Consider the following 18,769-nt stretch of genomic DNA (forward strand, 5'->3'; position numbering starts at 1 on the left):
CATTTAAGTAACTAAATATTTGTATACGTGCATTAGTTTTTGAAATTTCAATTTCGATTCAACTTAAGCTGCACATCAGGTGGAAAGTTTTTTAAAAAAGGGTATTTTCAACGTTTCATAAAATAAAAACGTGAATTTTTATTAAAGAATAAAATACAGATATTCGTAGATTGGAATATAGTAAGAGTAAAACTGCAAACGGTTTATTAAAAAGTTCTGAAGTTAAGGTACAATAAGGCAAACATGAAAGGTCTGCAAGCGCTATTCAACGCTCTGTTAGGTGGTGCGCGTGGCGGCTACAGCCGGAAACTGTTAGTAGGAAACTCTCCCACCACTACCTGCTGGATATTTCCCCTCACCCGCTTTCGCTAGGTTATAACGTGTGGCCTTTCAGTGTTGGTGTTCCTTCAATTTGTTGATTTATAATATCTATTCATACATTAATAATCAAGTTCCTATCTTGCACAAATGAAAAATTGTAGTCAATATTTTGTTTTTAAATAATAATGTATTATGAACAAGTATGTATAAAGTATGAACTACAATATTTTTATTTATTCGTAATCCGATCAATGTGAAAGGATAGGATCACAGGCCCCACTGAGCTCACGGGCGGCGGTGTCAAAAGGACCGCGCCGCGCCGGGTCTTTCCAACGGCCATGGACGAAACACTACTTACGCGCCACCGTTGCGCGCCCATGCTATGAATGATCGTGTCGTGTGGAAGCTCTCATATACATCTTCATATCACCGAAATAGTGTTGGCGAACTCTTTCCGTAACAATAAATTCGTAACGTGTAACAACTACCTCTACCTCCTGGGAAACAATAAATTTATTGATTAATGTCAATATTTTCAAAATATGAGTGACATACCTCATTATGAGGTATTTTGTTTAGTGCAATATTATAGTCTAACTATAATAGGTTTTATTTGATTTAATGTATGATTGCTTCATTTGATTGTTAAACAAATCTCATTACATGAGCAGCTATTACCCATTACAAAATAAAGGAATACAAATTTTAACATTTTAAATTAAAATTCCACTTTTAACTTTTTACTACAAATGCATATTGCGAGAACTAGTTGACCCAAGATACCCTGGAGGGCTTCCTGTGAGAGACAGACTAGATGTTTTATAACTACAATTTTATGTTAGTATAATGCAATAGACGTGACAAGAGTAGCTGATATAGTAATTCATTTAATTCACATGTATACCTATATTATCCCTTACAGTCATGGAGACTAGTGGTACCTGTTAAAAAACAAACTACACAATTAAATATGACAGATAGGTCCGTATGTGTTATTAGTTTCAATGCAACATTAATATTTACCATTATATATTTTGTATGTTTACATTTAATATTTATTTAATTATTTTACTGAAAATAATTCATTTTAGACCTAATTTTTGGAGTTAGACTTTTTATAACCACCATTGTATCACATTTACATTGCATTATAACCCAAAACATTTTGTCACACCAAGAGCCACTCACCCTGTATATACTCAGTGTAATATACTCAGGTAAATTTTTATCCTATACAATTTGCTAAGTAAAAACTTTAATTTCTCTCATGTTGGTCTTGTGATATTTTGCTTGATTGTTATTGTAATGTCTTGTAGTGACTTTGTTTTTTGTTGCTGAACTTTGTTATGTTACTATTGTTCAATTCTGTAAAGTTTATTGTTGTTACAAAGTTATAATTACATTCTAATGTGGCAGACGCACAGAGAGTGACATGTAGCTGTGTGTATTAAGTCGTAAATATATGAACTGAGCTCATAAAATATGTAATTTTTTAATATACTGTTGCTGGTAGCGTGGTTAGTTAGTCTTAAAAACCTTATGTGATCTGATAATTCTAAAACAATGAAAGAATGATTATATTTAGAAGAAAATGTGTGGGTTTACATTATGTATCAAAGAATTAATAAAATTATGTTAGTTTTATTGATAACATTAAAATTATTTAAATTTTCTATGGTTTTCATAACAACTCATGCCTTGCCCAGTTTTTCCACATATTCCAGATCGGTAGACACTCTGACTGTCTTGACAATATCACTGGAATGATTACGTTTCTGTTCGTTTTCAAATATTTCAGTAGACCGAATTTAAATTAAAAAAAAAATAAAATATATTTTACTAAAACGTTTTATTGCATAATAATAAAAGTATGTTGTACCAACGAGTAACGGTAGGAAAAGTACCGGTTACAGTTTCATACTGATTTACCCGATCTCCACACTACGTGCGTTGTTACGAGCCGTACGCCACCGAACGCATTTTCTTTCGGAAAATAACTGAGATGCTCGGTAGTCCCGATACTGTGATCTCTGGCCTGTGGTACATCGCAGTCTTAACAAATCTAAAACATGTACTGTAATAAAAGTGAAAGTGTTATGTAATGTTCGAAGGAAAACCACTCCCAGTCTGATTTTTTCTATAATATTTTACGTATCATGTTTTGCTTAAATTATACTACAATATTTTATATATGTTTAGCGATAGTTTTCATGTGTATCTTTGTGTCCATTTACTGTCAGTATATAGGGGCAGACTAATGTGAATAAAGCATAGTCTGCTTTATTCGCATGTGGCGTGGGTAAAGTGGCTGAAGAGTGAAAGGCCTACTAGCCCATCCCTGTTAAAAACGAAGCTGTGCGCTCCAGCGCGTGTGTGAGTCGGACGTCGAGCACCTGGCTCGGGTCCCCCGCTCGGCAAATGTCGGAGGCGCTCGATAAGTTCCGATCCCTTCCACAGCAACTACCCATTGCCCTCCCTACAACCGATTTTGCCAGCGCTCCAAGCGGATTTTTGAAACATCGTACTGCGATTTGTGGCCTGTGGTAGAGCGCACCCTTAACGACGTTCGTTTGAGGTATATAGAGTTATACACCGTGACAAAGTGTCGGCCGCAGCGCGAATGCCAGGCGGCAGTTGACGTGTTGTGTTAAATGTTCTTTTTCTTGGCCCCTACAGTAAACTATGCTGTGCTGGTAAAAAATATATAAATAGAAAATCCCCTTCTTGGAGAGATTGAAATTATACTAAATAATAACAATGGGTGCGTAAGTTGCGGGGTTTTCATGCCCCCAAACACATGTGCCAAGCCAGAGCGTCCACGAAGCACACGCACAGCCATTTTCTCTCTTCTAAAGTGCTATATTTTTTCGTGCGCGTGCACCTGGGAGTTCAGCTTGATCCAAATCTTGTCTTCTTTAATTATTCCGATTAGGCCGAGCTGATCTGGCGGGCTTCTTTCAAACTATCCTCACTACAATCATTTTTATTTTCTTACTACTCTCACCTGTCGGGTAAACTTCCCAAAAATCTATCTATAACTATTCTAAATTTAAATTTCCGTCTGTATCTAAGCCAATGTGGAACAGCATATGCCGAGTGCTGCGTGATCAAGGGAGTGCTTGGTCGTTAATATGCAAACTCTGGATACCTGGTGATCTCCAGTTTAAACTTAGCTTTCTCCAAGTAGAGCGGGACAATGCTTGGGGTGACCTTTAGATCTCCGCTACTTGTTGGAACAAAATGAATGAAGAAACACAAAAAAATGAAAATAAACCAGAGAGCTCTTGTAGCACTCAAAAAGTGGATGAAAATTCACAAAATTGATGATTGGTTCCGATCCTAGCAATCCTGAACAAACTCAAAAACAGACGGACTTCCTAGTAGAAGTCCTAAAACCTCCGACACGGCTAGAGTCGACACTGATGAAGAAGACGCCATACTGGAGGGCGAACACCAAAAGGAAGAGGGAGCAAAAACCGAAAGGCTGCTCCCAGCACTATCTAAACTATGTGGAGCCGCCAGGAAAAGTATGATCTGGTTTCGGAAAAAAAGTTATTCTCAGGAAGAAGCCAGGGAATTGGCCTTAAACCAATCCCAGAAGAAAAAATAAATTTCTGAACAAACAAAAGGAGGGTAAAATTAAAAACACCTCACTTATGGATTCACACCGGAAGTTCATCGGAGAAATAAAACAAAAAAACGAAGGAAGACAAGGGGAACATAATGAGCAATCTGCACAACCCCAGAAACCTTCATATAAACAAGCAGTATACGGTATAAGGGTGGGGGTTCTACACTCCAAATTTCCCGAGACCCTATTCACGACAGGACAGATAGAGGAGATGCAGAGCTTCATCCTGGAAGCTATCGTGGAGGAACAGGAGGTTCCCAACTCTCCAAGATTCTACGGTATCAAAAGGAGACAAGGAGTTCTGATCTTCAACTGTGAAAACACCAATACCGCTGAATGGCTTAAGGGAAAGCAAGGTTCCCTTAAGCCTTGGGAAGCCAGTCTGAGGATTGTACCAGAGGAAGAAATTCCACGTGCAAGAATTGCGACTGTCTATCTTCCTAAGAGTATACATGAAACCACCGACGAGATTATTAAGTTCTTGAAAGTACAAAACAAAGAGCTCTCTGTCGGAGAATGGAACGTTCTGCGTAGAAGCGACGAGGGAAAGTCAGTACTACTTACCCTGGCAGTCAACTGCGCCACAGCAATCAAACTTGAGAAGGAGGGTCCATGGATCGGCTACAAGTTTGGAAAAATTCAGCTCAGACTGAAAAAGAAACACAAAGGAAACACGGAAAAACCTAAAAAGGTAGAGGAGACTTCAGATAAATCTGAGACAGTCACCACGGAAAAAAGCACCGCTGAAGAGATAGAAGTGAATGATGCCATGAAGGTATCAGAGCAATCTGTAGATACCTTACCTGTAAGGTCTACCCCACAAACCAGTGCAGAGGTCGAAAACCAACCTGTTCCCTCTTCTTGAAGAGGGGACCCTATCTAAAACGACCATCCGTCTCGGCCCGAGGAAGAAAAGGGGACAGCGTCTCCAAACAATCCAAAAGGAGGGACGGGGATGGACCACCAGGGGGAGGTGGAAAAAAGGCGTAAGTATGCGCCTAATACAGATAAACCTTCACCATGCTAAGGGCGCAACCGACATCTTGGGAAGGAGGTTTATCTCAACAGGGCTGGATATCGCCCTAATCCAGTAACCTTGGATCAATAGAGGTTGCATCAGATGATTGACGACTCAGGTAGGTAATCTCATATATGATCGATCAATTGAAAACCCCAGAACATGTATTCTAATTTGAAAACAAAACAGCCTTTCCTATTACAGATCTTATAACAAGAGATCTGGTGGCGGCTACAGTGAAAGTAGCATCACTGCAAGGGGTGAAAGAGATTAATATAGCCTCAACCTATCTCCCCAACCCGTCAACAAGCTGCCCACCAAAAGAGATAGAAAGACTATTGCAGAGCTGCAGAGATAGAGGTTCGGCCCTCATTCTCAGTTGCGACTGCAATGCTCACAATACATACTGGGGAAGCACAAACATAAACCAAAGAGGTGAGGAACCTCTACAGTTTATGTTTAGCAATGATTTAGTTTTAGAAAATAGGGGATCAAGTCCAACCTTCATTACTAGAACTAGGAAAGAAGTCCTAGACATAACCCTATCCATAGGACTCAAAAAAATTAACATTGTAAGGTGGCACGTCTCAGAGGAGGACTCACTATCGGACCACTGCCCTATTAGGTTCGACATAGAGGAGATAGGGGGAAAAACGTGACCCACAGGGTTCCTAAATCTACAAACTGGAAGGGATACCGAGTTTCCCTAGTAGAAGAGTTGGAAGAAATAGAACCTTTCCAGAAAAATGAATTTGACTTAGAAGGGTCTGCACAATTAGTAGAACAAACTATAATAAAGGCCTACGAGAAAAACTGCCTTCTCAGCCAAAACAGGCTGAAGAAAGACGTTCCATGGTGGACTGGGAGGTTGGAGACACTAATAAATCAAACTAGGGAACTACCAAAATGGGCAAAAAGGTCGAGAGGTTGCTAAGCCCAGACAGCGGTCTAACAGACTATTTACACATGAAAGAATTAAATGGGCAATAAGATCGTTCAAGCCATTTAAATCTCCTGGGGCAGATGGAGTTTTCCCAGCCCTTCTTTAAGAGGGGCTAGACAAACTATTAAATAATCTTTTCATTCTGTTTAGAAGCAGTTTCGCCTTAGGATACATACCAAAAAACTGGAGGGCAGCACTGGTGGTGTTTGTACTGAAAAAGACATTGATCCGACTAATCCCAACTTGTACAGAGCCATAAGCCTAACCTCCTTCATGGTGAAAACTATGGAAGAATAATAAACAGACACATAAGGGACGTAACATTACCCGATCACCCACTTAGTCCCACACAACACGCTTACATAGAAGGAAAATCAACTACCATCGCTCTCCACAGCCTAGTGGGAGAGGTGAAAAACGCCTTCGAAAAAAAGGAAGCCCTAGTCAGCGTCTTTATGGACATTGGAGGGGTTTTCGACCGAGTAGCATATCAATCCATGGAGACTGCGATGGAACGTTTTGGAGTTCCCTCAGATGTAGTCAAATGGATAGTAGCCCTCCTAAAAAGCAGACAAGTAAAAGCAAAGTACGAAATCTGCCGCAATCACGGCCCAGAAAGGCTGCCCCCAGGGGGGAGTTCTGTCTCCTCTACTGTGGGCGATAGTGGTGGATGATATTTTTAGCAAAGCAGAGAAGAGGGGAACAATTCTACTATGTTATGCGGACGACCTAGTGCTTATGATCAAAGGAAAAAACAAAGGCACGCTAGAACGCCCAATTCAAAAAGAACTAAACCTCATAAGCAACTGGTGTCATGGGGAAGGTCTACGGATCAACCAATCTAAAACAAATATGATTACCTTTACTAGGAAGAGAAAGTTCCAGCTTACACAACCTGTTTTGGAGGGAATCAGCATAAACCTAACAAAAGAAGTGAAATACCTGGGTTTAATCCTGGATGAAAAGCTCACTTGGAACTCCCACATTGAAACCAGGATATCCAAAGCGACAATGGTCCTTGGGTCCTGTAAGAGACTTTTTTTATTTAAATGGGGAATTAAACCCAAAATTATATATTGGATTTACTAAACCATAATAAAACCAATGGTCACATATGCTGCCTTAGTGTGGTGGCCGAAAGTAGAAACAAACAACAGCTGCTAAAAGGCTACAGAGTCTTCAAAGGCTAGCTTGCTTAAGCATCACAGGAGCGATGAGCTCCTGCCCAACACTAGCAATTGAAACGGTCCTGGGATACACTCCTCTGGGGCAGGAGGTGGTGAGAACATCCGCTCTAAGTGCAATGAAGCTTCTAGAAACAAAGGTAATAAATGCTACCTCCTTAGAAGGCCACATGAAGATATTGCAAGTATTTCCTGAGGCTGAAATGCTAACCAAAGTGTCAGACGCAATGGTTAAGAAATACTCCTTTGAGAAACCATATATGGTCTCTATCGGAAGTAGGGAGAAATGGATTAAAACGGAGGCCTACCCTACAAAAGGAGTCCTGAAGTTTTACACAGATGGTTCACGCCTTGACTCTAGGGCAGGATACGGAATACACGGACCAGTAGTCGATATGGCTGTGCCCCTAGGAAGACATGCCACGGTTTTTCAAGCGGAGATAATGGTAATAGACTCCTGTTCCAGAAGACTCATACAAATTAGAACAAAAGGATTAAAATACCTAATACTTTCTGATAGTTAGGCTGCATTGAAGGCACTTGCTATCTGTTCGTTTGATTCGAAAGCGGTCTGGGAATGTAAGAATGCTCTAGCAGAGCTGGCAATGAATAACAGAGTAACACTCGGTTGGGTACCGGGTCATGAAGGCACTCATGGAAATGAAAAAGCAGACATCCTCGCCAAAAAGGGGGCGGAATCCACAATGGTGGAACCTAAGCCAGGTTGCGAGATAGCCTTCTCCAACATTAAAGCTCTGGTCAAAGATTGAGAAAAGAGGATAAGACACAATAATTGGAGTAGAGCCTCAGGATTAAGACTATCCAAATTGTTTATCTGTCATTACGTTAGAGTGTGGATAGCTCTCTTAGATCAGAATAAGGAGGATATAAGACTAATATTAGGAATGTTGACAGGCCATAATCCCCTAAGGAAGCATCTTATGAAGGTAGGCCTTAGTCAGACTAACGAGTGTGGACTCTGTGGAGAAGACGAGGAATCAGCAGAGCACATTTGGTTAGATTGTCCTGCCATTTTAGAAACTCGGAAAAGATACCTGGGAGCATACCTCCTCAGCCCCAAGGATATCAGAGAACAGGAGCCCTCAAATCTGATTGGTTTTTGCAAAAGCTTTTGAGGACACAAAATTAAAGTAAGGGAGGTGCAAAAGTCCTTTTAGGACAAAGCGCTATGATAAACTGTCCTTTTCCCCCAGGAAGAAACAAAATAATAATTTGGTGCATCTTTCGCAATATTTGCTCAAAATAATATACTTTTAAATTTAGATAAAATACTGTGTGATATTTTATACGAAAAATTGGAAATGCTGAACAATTTTTTTCTCTAGTTTCAAATATCCTAAGTGGAAGTTTTCAACTTTTTAAGTCTATTAGTTAACAAAAATTTAAAGTGAGATCTTGCCGTAAACAACCGGTCAAAACTATCATACGGTTTATTTTCTTTAGGAAAATTAAATATCTTTGTGATGTTAATATATTAAAAATCTCCTCATTGGGCGCAACAACCCCAAAAGCGCTATATATTATAAATGCAGAAAAAAAACAATAAGAAAATACTGAATTTAAAAATCTCACATCAGTGAAAGTACAGTTTGCAGAGTATTTTTACAGTCTACGGTATGTATATTTATGAAGTTATATCAGTAAATTCAAATATTCATCGATACCTACCTACCATCAATATAACTCCTAACAACGGAATGAATTGACAACCCCTTCTCATCAATTGATACTTTTTTTAGAAAAAAGAACTTAATATACAGGAATTATGTTTTATAACAAAATACCAGAAAGTATTAAATTTTGCAATCTGCGTAATTACAATCTAGGCATATAACAAACTGAGCGTAGTGTTGTGAAATTCATGTCAGGAACCACAATAAACAAATTGTTTGTCAACTCTGTTCACACTGTTTCTAAAATTTTTGGTTGTAATTGCTTCCAGTGAAACATTCTGTTTATTTCATAATCCTGCCATCGTTAAAACCAAACTTTAACAACCACCACGTTCCTTCACTACTCTCATAGTTTCGCACCGTTGCCTTGTTTACTGTATATCTTTTGTTGGCTACCGCATTTCAATCTCAATTTCGTTTCTCTATGTTTACCGTAGAGCCATGTGTGTTGAATACGAGCTCCCTCCCGTTTGTGTTCAATGGGGTGATCGTGACAGGCGGAGAGAAAGAGTGGGGGCAGAGCCGAGCAGTACCGATAAATCCCGAACATTCCTGACAAACCCTGTACATGCGCTGATAGCGACCTCAGTTCGGAACGGTTTCTGATTTCTATTATCTTACGAATTAATGAGTCGTTTTATATCCGAATTAATGAGTCGTTTTATATCCGAATTAATGAGTCGTTTTATATCCGAACATATCTGCAAAACATAGAAATTATATCGAATTAATTATATTAATATTGAACTTTCTTTATAACTCCAAAGATACTTTACAAAATGTGGAGATTGTGCACAACGAATAAAATATCATAATCTAGAATAGAATAGAAAAATTATTTATTTTCTTGAAAATATGTTACAATAGTAAAATTATATAAACATCATTTATACCTTAAGCACAAACACAAACATTGCTCCTTAGTTGTAGACACAATTGACATGAGAATAAAAATAAAACAATGTTACTTTTTATTAAAGAAATATGAACATGTCTTTTTTTATTTTAATACAGCTAGGGTACATCAATAAAACAAAATTCAAGAAAACAAAATAGGACCTCAAAAGGCAAGGAACTGCCTGTGTAGAGGCTCCAACTTTCTTAGAAAAACAAAAGAAAACAACACTCAAGCAAATGAAATTAACAAATAAATTCAAATACGATAAATCTACCCATTTAAACTAAGCTTTAATAAAACAAATTTGAATAAAAAACACATTCAATATAGCAATATAGCTTATAGCAATAGCAATATATTTCTCTGTCTGTTTGTTGGATATATAGAGAATGAGAAATAAGCTATAGACTTGAAATTGTGCATGCAACTTCGACCAAGCCTGATAAGTGTCATTTTGTGTCGTCCTGGCGTACGCGATTATAATGCTGATCTGATCTATAGTACATGGAAATTATCGAATAATTTCTAACTAATAGTATTGTAACCTACAAATTATATTTATTTGATTAAGGCAGTTGGAAAATGCAATGAACCAAATATAATGTTACGAAACAATTTTATTGGTTTACATTTTAATACGAAAGATGCAATTAACAAACTCAACATAATTGTTGATTTTGTGTTTGGAGACCCTGAAGATAAATTCTTTAACTACTATGCTAAGTAGGGCTCTTTTTATAATCCTCCTGGATGTTTAATCCACCCTCGAATGTTTTATAGCTACGCCACTGAATGTAACGAAGTTACTTTGTTACATTAGACTTCCTTACGTCTTTTTTGGTATTTTCGATACTCCGTTGTATTGGTTTATTTGTATGTAGACAAGAGTAATTGCCTGCCATTAATTACGTTGTAAAATCACGGTTCAATGAAATAAATTTAATTGCGCTGCATCCTGCAGCATCCAGCTTTGAAAATGTAATATATATATTACATTTATACATATACATACATATACATATTACACCACCAGGCTCTATTAAATTCAGAGGAGTACAGAGCGAGAACGCGCGGACTGCTTATTCCACTATTCTAATACGCGGGCTATCTCTAGTTGGCAGGAGGGGCCCCTCCATCCCCACTTTTTCTCTCCGCCTGTCACGATCACCCCATTGAACACAAACGGGAGGAGCTCGTGTGGTTGAATTGGTGTCGGTCGGTGAGCATAGGTGTACTGATTCTGAATAGGTTATGTTTACAATTTTTTGAGTGATTGAAATTTTATTAAAAGACAAATAATGCAGGTTTCAGATCCGAATAATGTTAAAATATACAATCTTAGTGCAGGAAAATCTCTGCCTGATGTAAGTACAATTGTTTAGTGTTTTAGTTTCAAAGTTGTGTTCTTAGTTGCATATTTTTCTAATAGAATACATTTTTGTAATTAGGCTAGAAAAGTTCGAAATGAAACTAGGATAGTTTAGTTTTATTATATGTAAGCTTCAATTACATTCCAGACCTATTATATACTTAAGTATAATATCTATAGTTATGTTAACATGTGTCACCAGCAAACATTTGATTTAGTCAGATAATGTCATATCACTAGACATGTTTTAAAACTCATTTGGAACTTTTATTCATTTTCGTAGAATGTTCACCCTGAAAAACAGTCAGAACAATTGCGAAACTTCAATGGAGAGAGCCGTGCAGACCAATATTAAAAAATCTTAAATTGTTGATGCTTCCTTGTCTATAATCTGGAAACATCTCGGTAATTATCATATAAATGGCCGGAGCGGCAAAATACGAGTTTTGCGTTAATAACTTTTTGGAATCGTCCTATAGAACAAAAAAATATAAGGTTTGATGGGTTCAAAATTAGTAATAACGAAGTTCTAGAACATAAAAAATGGAACAACTTTAACGCGCGGAGTAATATTTCCATGTTGTACATTGTTGTCGAGCGTCACATGACCTTTTGTGACCATGATTCAACCTCGTGATGACGTCATCGGATGGGTCGCCATCTTTGCAAACGTAAATGAAAAACAATACTGAAATGAGCAGAATTTTGATCAAAATGAACAATGTTTTTCTTAATTTCGAGCAACAAATTAATTACTTGTGATCAAAATGAGACGAGTGCCTCCGGCCATCAGTGCGGGCTTCGGCTTCGGTGCTGCCCCCGCGCTGATGTCAATTAAAGAAAAACATCCCTCGAGATAGTACCTATCAGTAAAATATAAAATTCTAGAGGGGCTGATCAGAAATATAAATTGAAATGTAATGCAAAAAACCCCATTATGTAAAGTTAAAAAACTTAATAAATCATGAAAAACTCAAATATAAATATATAGATGGATGTTAACCCTTTTACTGCCGGCCATTTTTTTATCGTACCAGTCAAAATTGCCAAGGGGGAAAATCGCTGTTGTGCATTCATTTACAAAAAATGCTGTATCTTTTTTATTTTTCATTAGATTTGCATGAATTTTTACTTTATTTACTCGTATTTAAATGCTGTTTTTTAAATAATAAAAAGAAATTTTAATTTGAAACAAACTCATTATTTAATTTTAAAAATTATGTAAATAAAAAATAAATAAAAAAATAAAAATTGTGTTTGGCATCTGATAATTTATTTTTAAAATTATACTAAAATTTTGAGCATGATATCATTATAAACTAGAGCAATTGCTTAGAACATATACCAAATTTGAAGGTGCTGCTACCTTGAAACATAGCTGCACTATGAGGATTTTCCCAAAACTGGTAGGCCTCCTCTAGGCCTACCAGTGGAAGTTGAAGGTAAACTTATCTGTGCCACATCCCCCTCACTATCTAATAACTCCTCATTATCTGATGGTAAGATAGTCAGGATCGTCATCAGTGTCATCCACATCACTTTGATTGTCATCAATAGCCTTAACACTAATATCGGCATATGAATCTGACAAATTCTGAAGGAAATCGTCACTCAGTTCGTCTTGCTCTTGTACACCACCATCGATTAGACTGTTAATTATTGTTCCCTCACTCACAGGAGAGTTAGATGTAACTCTTTTACTCATTTTATCCTTGATCAACAAAAGTAACACTTCAAAAAACTTTCGATAACATTGTAAACAACAACAATGAACGAAGATTTCAGTAATCTAACCCGATCATTTGGTTTTGACAGCTGTCTAGGTAGTTCGTCAATTTAGTCCCAAAAATCCACCCCCCCCCCCCCCCACCCCCCCCCCCCCCCACCCCCCCCCCCCCCCACCCCCCCCCCCCCCCACCCCCCCCCCCCCCCACCCCCCCCCCCCCCCAAAAACGATAGTTGCAGTGAGTAAATAGCATGGAATCACGGAAGTATATTGGTTGGGTTGTTGACTTTTAACCAATTTATCTGATTGACCCTGAACTCTGAGTTGTGCTCAGCAGTTGTCAATGTGGGAGTTTCATCATTGTTGACTAACACTAGTGTGTTGAGTAATGAAATCTGCTATCATCTTGTACTACTTTCATATTACTTACTCCTACACATTTAAATTATTTTAAGGAATATGTGCTCAACAGAAATATTTGTATAACAACAGCATAAACTCATTTCAATTATATTGTCAAGACAGGAACTGTAGATTGAAACCATAGCAAAAAGAAGTCATCTATAAAATTTAGTATCGTAAATATTTTAAACCTAATTTAACAAAACGTTTCAGATTTACTAGACTCAAAAGATGAAGTCTATTAAACATATTTTATAGCGTCTAAAAAAATGTTAACCCTAACTTGACAAAATGTTTCAAATTTACTACACCAATACAATTGTGAAAAAATCACTTTAAAATTAAACGTGGTACTATTTTTCTTATGACTTTCAATTTGACAGTCAAGAGGGCATTGGTTAGCTGCCAGCTGCGCATCTGAGGCTCCGCTTTTAACATCAGGCTAAAGTTTTAAAACTTTTATAAACAGGAAATCGTCTCAGATCCATACATTTTTCACTGAAAACATCTAGATTTTAGTGTCTCAATGCTAATGAATTATAAAAAATATGAATTTCTTAATACTAATAGTTTATAATTTATATTTCGTATAGATTTTCCAGTAGTCTATAAATAATATAAATCATAAACTATTATAATATTAATTATGCCTCTCCTATGTATTTATATGATACATTTTGATTTCATTATTCATCATTCAAGCTGACTAATCAATCAAAATTCAATTCTACAAATCCGTTTTTACAAACAAATTAAGGAATACAAATTGCACCCTGTCCGGTGGGTTTCTAAAGTTAATATCATGAAAATAGTTTAAAACAGCTGATAATTAAAACACACATATGTTGCTCAATCCACTAATTAGCATAATACTAGCTGATAGTTTATTACAGTTTATTGCCATGTGAAAATTTATATTATGCTTTGTTACAAAATTTTGAAAATATTTAAACAAAAATTACTTATAGTACATTGCACAAGTTGATCTAAAATCTGTGATTGGTTGGTGAGAATGTTTTGTTACAAATTTTATAGTATGTTGAATTAACGTATTCTAAATATTAAGTTATTAAAATTTGTTATACATTTTAATTCTAGGAACAAAATTGTTCATGTCAACGTTTAAGGTACTCAAAATAAGCTTCCTCTGACTTTGGATGTTATATTTGCAATAGCTGTAGAAAAAAATAAAGGGACCTGGCATTAAATCATACAATGAACCATTTGTTCCATGACTGAAATTTTAGGAAACGTATGATACTTATTGGTTATAATCATTATACAAATTGATATAATTCCTAGACTGAACCAAATAAATAGGATGATATAGTTAACATATTTTGGAAAGCAAAGCCATACATTCTATTGTATCAGGTTTACAGATATTCATACTTTCCTGGAAGGGTACAAACAAATACAGTGACAGAGTGGCCTGTGGCACAGGCATATGTGTCATTTTAGAGAATTAAAATAGTCACAAATACCATTTATGTGATTGTTTCTGCTTTTGTCACGTAAAAGCTACTAAGTACTATGGAGTTAACATATTTCATGGACACTGATATGTAAATAATATGTACCTAAAATGTGCGTGACACATACGTTTCAAACTTAGACTACATCCACCATACATAGAGCCCCGTAATATTACATTATAACTACAAAAACTAACCACTCAAACTATATAATTCCTTTACACTGACCTAAAATAGTTCGTGTCACTTAAATAATTGGAACTATTCGATCAGATATCACTGTACATTATAAAGAAATTCGAATCATATTGTTGGTGCTTAAAAAAATTGTTTCATTCTCCAGACGCTAAACAATGCGCTTTAACTTAAACTTCGATTAATGGATTAGGAGATAGAAATAATCTGAAGTGACCAAAATTTAGGATTCTTTTCTTAGGACAATAAGCTTATAAATTGCACTTAGTCCAATAAGGACCTTAGCGCTGATTCTGGAGTGACAGGATATTCAGGATGGATAAGGTTAGGGAATATGGGCTGCCTCCTATCGAGATCCATGAGGAAGAATTAGAGCACTAATCCCAAAGTCATGTCTCCCTGGAAGAAGGTGATGCCAGCTCTGAACCAGCCTCTCCAGTCAAAGCAGGCACGGGGTGGCACACCCTTGTTGAGGCCAGCAAGAACTTCTGATAGGGAACGAACCCCACCAACTCAAACAGTCATCTCCCGCAGTAGACTAGACCAATCATCCACCCTTGTCCTTGCACCCCAGAATCTCGACATTTGCGGTTAGTGATCTGCCGCTCCTGAACATCCATAAGGTTGCCCAGATTTAAGTGACACATCGGTTTTTGCCGTGTCCGTTGGTAGGTTCAACTGGAAGGTATAAACCAACCAGGAGAGTATTTGATTTATTTGACATTTAAAAAAGGATACGCCTATAATAGTGCTGTTATTCAACGGGAAATTACTAGCAAAGCTGCAGAACTGCTAGTTTAATTATATCAGATTTATTACAAATCTAAAAAATATGATTTAACAACAAAGGATATATTAAAAGAAATATTATAGACAGGGAAAATTCAAGGCACTTCCTCAAAACTCTTGAATTATGTTCAATAACTTTGAATTTATCAATGCACTAAACTATATTGTTTGGTTATCTAGGTGAACTCTCTCAGCAAGGAGGTGATGAAGGAATTGCAAGAAGCAGTGGACAGTGTTCAGAGGAATCCAAGTGTCAGGGCAGCGGTCTTGATATCAGGGAAACCAGGATGTTTCATTGCGGGTGCGGACATCGGAATGCTGGAGTCTTGTAAAACGTACGAAGAAGTTCACCAAATCTCCCGGGAAGGTCAGCAGATCCTCAATAGGCTTGAGAGTTCTTCAAAGCCAGTCGTGGCAGCTATCATGGGGTCTTGTTTAGGAGGAGGTTTGGAGGTGAGTGTTCAATTCTTCCGTTAAACCTAGAATGTACTGTTATATTATTGTATGATAGCCTTCTAATTTTTGACCAATCATAAATAATTTGAAGAAAAGACTTTCTTTCAAAGTGTGTCTAAAGAACTAAATCATATCTCGTACAGATTTTCCCGACAATCAATTCTCAAATCCAAATCTCTGTAGAAGATTTGGTGTTGACCCATCACTAGCTAATACAATTCAATTTTTGAAAGATTTCGACCTCGTTATGGATCTTTAGTCATCAGATGAGGTCAGTTCTTGCCAATGATATACATCCTCAAGTGCAAGTAAGTTGAAGGGGCAGAAACTTAACCAATCAATTACAAATGTGATAAACTGCATCAATATGGCTTTTTTATCTCAAGCTGTCAACTTTTTGACAATCTGACTCTAGTTTTTTGTTAAAGTTTTTTTCTTTGTTTTTGTTATTTAAAAGGTTTCTCTTATCATCTATGTAATGCAGTATGGAATTTTTGCAAGTACTTTCTTTTTCCGAATTCTATTGCATGTTTGACTTTATAACTGTTTTCCGCTTTGGTTGGTTTTGCCACATCCTGACATTTCATGTGTTATAATTAGGATCTAAGGCAGAGAGATTCAGCTTATAAGGTAACCAGGAAAGATGCACTTGTGTTTTTTCAATTTACTTAAGTCAGTTTTAGCGATAATGTAACTCATCATTTTGTATGAGAAGATACAAGGGTTTTGATGATCCAGGTGGCCCTTGCCTGCCACTACAGAGTGGCTGTGAAGGACAAGAAGACCGCCCTTGGACTGCCGGAAGTAATGTTAGGGCTGCTGCCCGGAGGAGGAGGCACTCAGCGTCTACCGAAACTGGCCGGTATCCCGGCAGCCTTGGATCTGGAGCTGACTGGTAAGACTGTCAAGGCAGATCGGGCAAAGAAGATGAAAATCGTTGACCTTCTCGTCGACCCTTTGGGTCCTGGACTTGGCACACCTGAACAACGGTAAGTCCATAGTAATTTTAGAATTATTTAAATTACTGCCAACTTCTGACAATAGGTGGATCCTGAGGTTTGATCAGTCATGATGCAAGTTAACCAAAGAGATTCGCAATTTATCAATTATGTAAGGGACCAAACCACGTGTTCATGCTGCAAAGACCAAATCAAACCTCTCCATTTCACATCCAGTGTACAATAATTTTGGATAATGATATAACATAATAACCAATTAGAGATATATGCTGTGAAAAACCTATTCAAACTAGTTATTTTAACTGAAAAATACTTGTTTGTCAATTACATCCTAAGCATTCAATGTCTTACAATCAACTAATATGTTTAGCATGTCCAAACTTATGGTATATTTATAAGTTCTTTTATTTGATCCTCATGTTTTTGGTCACTGTGTTCACTGTCTCAAAAAGAAATAACAGCATTTAATAAGCCACTTTAGATATTTGTTCAACCCCAGGCTTTTTATGTTACTCAACAAGTGAAATATCTGGATTATGAATCCATCTGGGATTGAGTGTTAACAGATTGTTCGTTAACTACTCCAGTATTGCTATATAACACTTTCAGCACAAGATTTCTATGTTATTTATCTTGACTAAATCTTCACATGGGGCTGTGTAAGGAACTGATTCTCAGAAAGAAACCACTACTGATTGTTACTTTCTAAAAACTACATTTCTCATTCTTGATTTTCTTTCTTAACTATTTTTTTTTTTTTTTTAAAGCATCCATTTTCACCCCTTTTTCTCTCATCTAGACAATGAAGCTAAGAACTACTCTTTTGTTAATTATTCCAAAGTTTACAACAATGCATTTCATCAACAATCTCTATTTCTTGGACTGACTGATTAATAATCTATTTAAATAAAACTTTTGTTTTTCCTTGTGCTAAAAATTCCTGATTTACTGGAAACGTGCGGCTCCTACTGCCTCCTAATAATAGAATCAAAAATAGGTATTAATCCAGAGGTACTGGCAATGTTGTTTATTATTTGTAGTGAAACTGCATTTGTTCTATGACAACCAAAGTTGCCAGCCTTTTCAAGAGTGTTATTCCTTTTTTTTATAAAATTCCCATTTCATACTGTATGATTTTGGAAAACCAATGATTGAGAATTTGGAAGGAATATTGTCAGTTAACCCTTCAACGCGTTATTTTTTTTTCATGGTCATACTCCCTCCTGCGTTGATTTTTCTGGCGGTTTTTTAGAGATTTTGTGTTTTATAAATAATATAAGCAAATTACCCAAGTTTATAATTATTTTATTATACTTCTATGTTGTTAGTGTTTAAAATTAGCCAAATTAAACAAAATTAACCTACTTTAGGTTAATTTCCCTAAAAGCTAGCTAACCTACAAACCATCCCCAACTCATGTTTATAAAACACAACAAATTGTTCCTGTCAAAACGGGATTTCCTTCTTCAAAACAATATAGTTAGCTTGTAAAACTAATAATAATAACTAAACAAAGGAACGTAAAACACACAAAAATATGTCAGTTGAACATAACCATCACACTAACAATGACTGTAAACAGCAACAAACGTAAGCTGACAAACGATCGGCTGCACGGCAATGACGTCGTCTTGAATGCAGCTGATTTCTCAGATATTTTTTCTAAAGATCGATTTTTCGAGATATCGACTCAATTAATTGAAAGTTTG

At 36.7% G+C, this 18,769-nt stretch overlaps 1 protein-coding gene across 1 annotated transcript in view; it reads left to right on the top strand.

The window, feature by feature from the left end:
- Positions 1-3,977: 3,977 nt before the first annotated feature.
- Positions 3,978-18,769, top strand: part of LOC124365531 (trifunctional enzyme subunit alpha, mitochondrial) — a 31,262-nt gene continuing 16,470 nt past the window's right edge. Inside the window, exons 1-3 of the mRNA XM_046821518.1 lie at positions 3,978-4,727; positions 15,826-16,098; positions 16,840-17,090. Coding sequence (XP_046677474.1) covers positions 3,978-4,727; positions 15,826-16,098; positions 16,840-17,090 — 1,274 coding nt within the window. The remainder of the gene's footprint in view (positions 4,728-15,825; positions 16,099-16,839; positions 17,091-18,769) is intronic.

This window comes from Homalodisca vitripennis, chromosome 6 (assembly GCF_021130785.1).
Source record: "Homalodisca vitripennis isolate AUS2020 chromosome 6, UT_GWSS_2.1, whole genome shotgun sequence".
NCBI lineage: Eukaryota > Metazoa > Arthropoda > Insecta > Hemiptera > Cicadellidae > Homalodisca > Homalodisca vitripennis.